At 36.7% G+C, this 8,880-nt stretch overlaps 1 protein-coding gene across 1 annotated transcript in view; it reads left to right on the top strand.

Annotated features, from left to right (window-relative positions):
- The window catches only part of trmt44 (tRNA methyltransferase 44 homolog), a 136,668-nt gene that overhangs the window by 82,385 nt on the left and 45,403 nt on the right, over positions 1 to 8,880 (top strand). The window contains exon 10 of the mRNA XM_067432447.1: positions 3,985 to 4,101. Within this exon, the coding sequence (XP_067288548.1) occupies positions 3,985 to 4,101 (117 nt within the window). The remainder of the gene's footprint in view (positions 1 to 3,984; positions 4,102 to 8,880) is intronic.

Consider the following 8,880-nt stretch of genomic DNA (forward strand, 5'->3'; position numbering starts at 1 on the left):
GTAGTGTTGCCTAGTTTTGATCACTTTAATAAAAGTGTTGGCTGTGTGCCATGTGTAAAGTAAAATAAAAATAGTCTTAGCCTCCTACTGACTAGTGTCCTGCCTTTCCCAACCCGTTATGCCGTTTTTTGTTTTTTTCAGTCTATGGTTTACACACACACAGATGATTCGACTTTTGGGCGACCATAAAGAGATTCGAATGTGTAAATCCTTAGTCGGGGACACCCCTAGTGTTTATCTGTCCTTCAGTGATTCTTGTTAACAGGTGTTCTCAGTTATAACTTAATTAATCTCTTAATTATCTCATGAACTTCAACAATGCTTCAATTACTCTAACACACTGTAGTGTGTACACTCTTCAGTGTTCATTTAAAACTGAAGATTTTGCTGTGGGGTTAAATGGGTGAAAAAACCCACAGAGGGAACCGTAAGTTAACAGTAAGCAACTGTAAATTAATTTACGGAAAAGTTCTGTAAAAAAAAAACGGCAATTTACTGGAACTAGAGCTGCCAGTAGATTACCGTTAAATCAAGGAAAAACAGTAATATACTGTAAAATGTAACACTCAGATTTACCAGATGATTTAAGATATTTTCACTGAATTTTAGTGCAAGTTAATAGAAAAAAGTTGTGCAAAGTCAGTAACTGACTTAATCACTTAACCCGCGGTTCATCTCACATCTGATGACGCATCAATAATATGGGTTGTAACTTGAAAATAATGCTTTATGTATGTTTCTGTAGATGGATACACGTGCTGGCTCCTCAGTGATGCATTACAACAGCGCTAATAAAAGAAAAACGTGGGCAAAACGGTCTATCTGTGTAAACTTTGTTCAATTCATGCGAGTGCTGCTGTATGTTCGAATATGAGCAGTCATTTTCACAGTAATCACCCGGGTATATTCGCCAGAAGACGCGAATGAGACCGCGCACGCTGATCTGTCTCTGTGCATCATCCGAAAGCGCGCACTCGTCTCACAGTGCGCAAATATTGAGTTCTCTTTCAAGTCTTGCGCTTAAACGGACCAACTCACACAAGAAGTATGTCAACATGTCCATCTTGATGAGTATCCAAGCAGACATATGCCAGACATATCTGAATATGCCTTAAGAGGACTTTATACAGTCGAGAAAGACGACGCAGAGCCTTCCATTAGGTCTTAAAGGGGCAGTAGCCTTTACTGCTGTCTGTTTAATGTCAAACAAAAGATAAGGAATCACTCACTGCGCTTGATTGAATAACTTTTGTAAGGATTAGTCTTTAATTTAAACAGTTAAATATGCAGCTATTTTACATTTGATTAGCCTACTTTATTCAATTTCTCTACCTAAAAACTAATGTTAGACCTATAAAAACCTGAAAACCATTGTTAATTACACTTCAATCAAATTACACTTCAAATATTTTTCCCCAAAGTTAGTTTGTCATTGAAGGCAGTTATCATCACGATGATTTCATTTCAAGTGTTCGTTTTTTAAATAAGTTTCGTTTTAGTTATTTGATGCTATAAAAACGGCTGTGACGTCATGAATGACAGCTGAGATCGACGTCTTCTCTGAGTGAAGTTGTCACTGAGGCACTAACAGACTTTTTTTGTTCTCACAGATGCAGAACAATAATTAATTGTTCTGCATCTGTGAGAGTCTGGGTGTGCTTTTGATATCGTCATTGTACTTCCTGCTCTGCGCAACTCCGGTCCCAGACTTTTTTATATTTTCTGTTGCACTAAAATTCAAAAGTGAAGAATTTATGTTTATTTATTACTTGATTGTTCAAGCTACCTCACAGGAGTGCTCTGTTTGTTAGAGTTGTTGAATGTTAAAATAAGGTGAATAAAATAAAAAATGAGGAACATCCTGTTTTTTTTCGCTCTTCTTTCTTTTTTTATGTATTATAGAAGTATCGGATCGGGACTCTGTATCGGCAGATACTCAAAATCAAATGACTCGGACTCGGACTCAAGGGCAAAAAAACCTGATCGGGACATCCCTAGTGTATGCCCTATTTTCGCTGTCGACTTTCCATGCAATTTTCTCTCACTGGCTAGCTTAAATGTTAACATCACTCTGCATGCGATGTAATAACAAACCTCCAGCCCACGATAAACACATTACAGATATTAAATAAGATCATAAACTCTCCTGTGAATAGAGATACATTGTCTTGATGAGCTATTTTACCCCCCCCCCCCCCCCACCTGTATAACAAAAAAAAGTCTTTCTCTTTCTCTTTATGTTTATGTTTGTTTTTTTGTTTTTTGTTTTTTTCTCTCTTCTACTATTATAATTTTATGTATCATATGTTTACTCTGTGTCCCTTGTACTGAATTAATTGTTCTTTTATTTGTTAAATTAAAAAAAAAAAAAAAAAAAAACCTCCAGCACGCAAACAATAAAAAATTTTTTCCCAGAAAACTCTAAATATTAGAAATATTTTCACGACGGAAAATGTTATAGGGTAATTGAATTTTCTAGAGCTGAGGAATCAGAGTAACAATAAAATAAATAGAATAAATTAATAAATATTATTAGCATTGGCTGTAGGGATGCGCGATATACCGGTACTGGAAAAATACCGGTATATATTTTATTTAAAACGGTACGATATCATGATTTGGCACATTTCGGTATATGCTGCTGTTCCGAGGTTCACCGCTAGATGGCAGCGCGCTGCCCAAACTGACCCGAAACTACCGGCAAATGTGACAACAACATAGACGGACAAAATGGATAAAGCAGTTGAATCTCACTCAAGATGCCCAAAACGAATTAATAAAGAGAGGAGTAGAAGTGACATTTGTAATGACTTTGCTTATAAAACTGATGAAGAACCATCAAACCTAGCCAAGAAGCATCTGTCACTATCCTGACTTTAAGACTTCTGAAGAGATCGACAGGTCAGTGATCATTCAAACCATCTCATTTAGACATTTATTTTCTTTTTACACTGATCAACGCACACACATAGCCTAACATAAGACCGAATATCACAATCTCCAGCGTTCGTTTCAACCAATGACATTTAGATCTCATTATATTTGCACGCGTACTATTGCACTATTTATATTCCCGTTAGACACAACCGCCTGTGTTTATGTGAATAACTTACTCACTAAAGACGGACATTTGTACGTAATTCTGTGTATTTGACTGTTTAAGGAAACTTAATGTGTAATGTGCGAGCGTGACAGTGACAGGCGTGTGTGTGTGTGTGTGTGTGTGTGTGTGTGTCGTATGAGCTCATATCTCCTGTAACTGTTATTACGAAATGCTATAAAATCTCTTGCGTGTTCAAATGATTTCCGTTCTCCATCCCGAGACGAGCGTGAAATGTTGAATAGGATTATGCAGATTGCTTTAGTGTAGGTGCAATGTCTTTTGAAACCAGAAGTAATTTGCTAATTTTGAGAGATTTTTGCTGAAATTATTTCTCACAAGAAAGTTTTCAAATGATTGATTTGATGTGATAAGCTTTGCTGATTAATTTACTAATAAACATTTGTGGTAATTTCCCACTTTATAAACTCAAAACTTGCATAATTGTACTCACTCGCGTGCAATATACCCGCGCTAATATCAGACCTTGTGGTATCGATTTAATATCGGTACTTCGGTATTAGATCGTGGTACCTTACCGAAGCCAAAATTGTGGTATCGAGCCATCCCTAATTGGCTGCTTGGTAAATTGAGGTAGGGAGGAAAAGTTTGTATATTATCTGGTGTGTAGTTCTGGTGCAATATGGCTGCCCTCAACATCATCCGTGTGGATGCTGCACATTGGCGGTGGTTGAGATTTCCCCCCTTCTATATGTAAAGTGCTTGGAGTACCCAGAAAAGTGCTATATACATGTAACAAAGTATTGTTGTATATCATCACAATTTCTGTATATCATCGTTCTTCCTCCTTTGTTGCTGTTGTTCTTCTTCTGCTTCTTCTTTAGCCTTTTTTCTAATCCCATCTCTTTGCTTTTTTTTCTCAGGCAGTTTGTTGATTAGTGAAGTTGTAAACCTCCTGGACCAGTCTACTCTCCAATCACTAAAGAAAGAGTTTGGCGGTCTCCAGACATTACTGAAAAACAATCACCAGGTGTTCAAAGGTATTTAGCCCTGATCCAGTCTACTTTTATTTATTTACCACTTTATACAATAAAGATTGTTTCAAAGCAGCTTTACAGTAATAACAGGAAATTTATTTAATAATTGAAACGCTTAGTTTCTGCTATACTGCAGCTCCTAAAAGAAAATAGTGTCAGTTCAGTGTTGATTCAGTTTTGTTGTAAAGATCAATTATTAACCCCTTGCGTGTCAAAGATCGCAGATGGCCCTAGATTATTATTTTTCAACATTCACTGCAAACATCACACTATTACTTAATCTGGAAAAAATCAGTATCATTAGAGAGATTAAAAACTCCAGCTTCGATATTTTAACACTGTTTATGATATAACTTGGTTGCAATGACATTAATTTCTTAATTTATGTCTGGAGTGCAAAATAATCAATCTGCTATTAACAATATTTTGAATGGATTATCAATGGTTGTGCATGGCGATACAGTTTCTCACATCACTAGTTGTTACATCATTTTCACTGCTTGAGGTAACTGTTACTGCTAATGTTAGCACCCTGTCAGCCTCAACGACAAAGTACATACTGCTGTTCTTTCCCTGCTAAAGCATTATAATGATTTTGCAACTGTACTACTGAAGTGTTCTGTATTCATACTGTCTTCCTATCTATGGCAAGCCGAATGGGTCAGAATTACACTATAGATGAATCGCGTTTACAGTCAAACGCTGTAAAACACAGCGTTTAAAACAGTATTTGCACCGCAAAATACACCGTTGTGATTACAAACGCTGTTAAAAAACGCACAAAATACATCAAGGACGGGGTATTTTGCTGTGTTTTAGTGTGCCTGAAAAGTGCCACTTTTTACGCCGTTCAGCTTGCCATATGACGGCGAAAAAAACGCCGCTTTGGTTGCACACAGAAGCCACACCCAGCAATTTTCACAACCAGTCATTTTAAACTGTTCTCACCCAATCCACGTTGAACTAAGTCAGACCAGACAAGTTCAGCATGTACCATTTTAGCCGAAGGAGTGCCTATGAATTGATAGGGTATATTCATCTACAATAGCCTATAACTCTTTGGATATTTTCATCTTTACTAACATTAAACATATTAAAGATCACAACTCGTTATCATACTTTAATGTAATTTGCTAAGATTTCATATTCAGCAATTATCCCCATGTAGGCCTATTCAACTTGTTAGCTACACACTTTTCACGTTAGAATAGCCTAAATAACTGGATGTAAAGTTTCCAAAACGAGAAATTGTCATAAATATAAAAGAACCCGTCCCAGATAGTGTTTAAAAGCGGTGCAGCAGTCGATAGTTTGTTAGTGTCTGACTCCATAGCCTTTCGAAATGATCGCCGGTTCGTGTCCCGCTCTTAGCAGGTCTGGTTTGAAAGAGTGTAGCCCATTTGCTGAATATGACATAGGCTATTTTAGTTGACCCTCACTCTAGAAATAATCCTGTAAAATTAATGATATTCAGAACAAAACAAGAATGAAATATTATATATATATATATATATATATATATATATATATATATATATATATATATATATATATATATATATATATATATATTTATATATTAGGGGTGTGCACGAATATTCGAATAGTCGAATATTCTATCTGTAATTAACATTCGAAAGCTAAAAATACTATTCGAATTTTACTGCGTTGATTTGCTGGCTGTAAATGCATTGGATCTATGAGAAATCCCTCTAAATCTCGCAGTTATAACTAAATCCACTGCGTGGCGCTGTGAAGCGGGTAAATAAGTTGAGTGTATTTGATCACAATGTCGTCGTCTGCCTCGCGATGTGTTTGGAATTACTTAGATGACATTTGAAAATGATCTTACAAAATGGAGTTACTTTTGATAAAATCAGTTAATGAAACTGGGTTATCATAATATCTACTCCAGAACAACGAGAATCACATGACATCCAAACACCAGCCGAAGGGGGAAAAAGTATCACTGCGTTCAAGAGTGCGGGTAAGCACATCTGCACCCCGAGTGAGGGCGAGATATATTATGATAGCATTAGCAACAATGTTCTCGAGACAACTGCTTCCTTTAAGTTTCGTCGAGGGTTTAAGAACAGAAAACACAATTAAAGTGCTTCACTTAAACGTAACCGTTATCTGTGTCTTCGCAACGTCTGTCATTGGCACGTTTTCTCACCCGATAATATCATCATCCAATATTATCGTTTCTCTCAACATGAAAATGAGAAACAATACAAACAGGACAACGACAACCATAACTTATACCGACTCGTGTGTCTGTGTCTGTGTCTGTGTCTGTGTCTGTGTCTGTGTCTGTGTCTGTGTCTGTGTCTGTGTGTGTGTGTGTACGTTCTGCACAATATAGACGGTTTCATCGAACGCACACGCGTTGCTACGGTTACGCGCCTGGCCCGAAGTTAACTTCCGGTCTGTGTCTGTTTATCGGTCTGGTTAGTGGATAGAGTATGGCGCACTACTCAGTAGAAATACATTTTGACGTACTATTCTTGGTTAACATGATATAAATATTAAAAAGCAGAGAGCACATGACACAAGTTTCCCAACATTAATCTTATATTATGAAACAAAGAAACATGTTATGCCGACGCATTGCATAATTGAAAGGCGAGTGCGCATGCATTTATATAGGCTACTGTGAACCCACCGGTAAAATGATGTTCGTGCAAATCCAGCTCAGACATAAATCTGTAGCTTACTATACTTGTTTTAGCCATTAAACAATGTTTTTTTTCTTCATATTTATGTTTAAATATTATAATATTATTTTTAGATTTCATCTGATTATGATAGGCTATAAGTGCAAAGATGCAAGTGGGTCAGAAATGATTTTGGTGGTTATATTTAGTTTAATATTAAGTTTTGTTTTGTAAAAAGCCTTTCTTTCGTTTTGTACAAATTGTCTCTTAATTTTAATAAAGGGTTCTTCGGTTATTTGCATGTACTTAATAAATAAGAAATAAATAAGTAGACTAGGTCGCGGAAGCCCTCGCTTTCATTGCTCATGAACTGAAGCGCGCCTCAAATAAACTGAAACTCGGCAGGCTTGCCTCACAGACATGAGGAATAGCCTAATATGTGTAGAAACGAAAAGATTTAAATAAGCACATGGTAGTGTTCAGAACTCACACGGTAAACAACCAGCTGGATACAGATGATCACAGCGATGGGCATGAGCGGAATGTTAAAGTTTAAGGGATTTTTTTTTTTTTTTACCTTCTACTGAATATGATCGGGTGCAAGCACATTTTAAACAGGTAGCACTTATTCACACACGTAATTTTGTGAATAATATAAGTAATTTTGCCGTTTTCTCTAATGATTTCAAAAACATCTTGTAGTGCTTACCTGCTTACAGTTATCAGTATACTGTTATATTCTATTATATGATTTTGTCATTTCACACGGTGGCCAATTTAAATGTTACCAACTAAATGAGACATACTGAGTTTATAATTAAATGTATTAATTGCGTTTAATTATTGCATCTAAACACAATAGTGTTGTGCCAAGATTTTTCACGTGAATAAAGGCAAATAGATTTGCACACTTTGCTTAATCACTGGTCTAGTCTTTTAAACTTGTCAGAAGTTCTCGTTTCTAATATGCCCTCGTAGCCTATTTTTTTCTCTCATCAAAACCGAATACCATCAGTGGTTGTACATCAAGAGCAGGAACAGTTTTTGTGCATTTTGTTTCGCGATCTGACCGGAACAAACAGAAGTCTCTGCAACGGCGTTAAGCGTTAGATTAAAGCGCTCGTCTTTGTGAAGACTGCATGAGCCGCGAGAGAAATCTGCTCCACTGATAACAGTGGCAACGAGCGCCAGATCGCCTCTTATTTAACAAACGATTGAAATGATACTCTTCTAGTTAACCAGAGATGTTTTGTTTGTATTAGTTAGGTTCATCCGTGAAGCAAGATGTTTTAAAAAAGTGGTGGGGACATGTCCCACCCGCAAATTACGCCTATGAGTTACTGTAGTAGTCAGTAGCAGTCAGATCCTCAAATTACGCCTACTACGCCTAAAAAATTGGTTGATTGACGCCAATCGGACACTCATGTTTTTTTTCCGTCTATTTGAAAGTTCGGCTAATAAACATGTTGCATATACGGCCTGATTATTTCATTTTTTTAAAGTTACATAAACTGCTTTCAGGAGTTTTTGACCGGCATATCATCAAAATGTCCGGAAAACGAAACCTCTGCCGGTCACTTTGACCGGCACCATTTTTTTCTAGCGGAAACTCTGGGATCAACGTGACGGTGAGTAATGAATGACAGGATTTTCAGTTTTGCCTACCCTTTAAGTGGGGCGTTTTCCCACTCTATATTAAAGACATAAATGGGAGATTATTTATAATAAACATGCTGAAACAAAAAAAAATCTATACATTAAGATAATGGTGCGCAATCAAAATTAAAGATGCTAACGCATCCTCTGGTGTTATTGATGTCTACCGGAAGTTAAGTTTGGGCCACAAAAGCGCGCATGCGCAGTAGCGTTTGTTTATGTTGCTGCCGTTGAAACCGTCTATAGCTAACATAGCGCTCTGATTTCTTAGTGGGGTTTTTTTCCGCTCGCGCTGCTTGAGCTTATAATGCTTTTGTTCTTTAGGCATTTTTTTTTTTTTACACATACTGTTTAATGTTTTAAAACCATATATAATGTAAGCGTGTTGTGTACATTGCCTAATCATAAGCTTGTTCAGAAATGACGACATGTTGATAAAAAAAAAAAAAAACGTCTCTCTCATTTTCTC

The sequence above is a fragment of the Pseudorasbora parva genome, chromosome 1 (genome assembly GCF_024679245.1).
Source record: "Pseudorasbora parva isolate DD20220531a chromosome 1, ASM2467924v1, whole genome shotgun sequence".
Classification (NCBI taxonomy): Eukaryota; Metazoa; Chordata; class Actinopteri; order Cypriniformes; family Gobionidae; genus Pseudorasbora; species Pseudorasbora parva.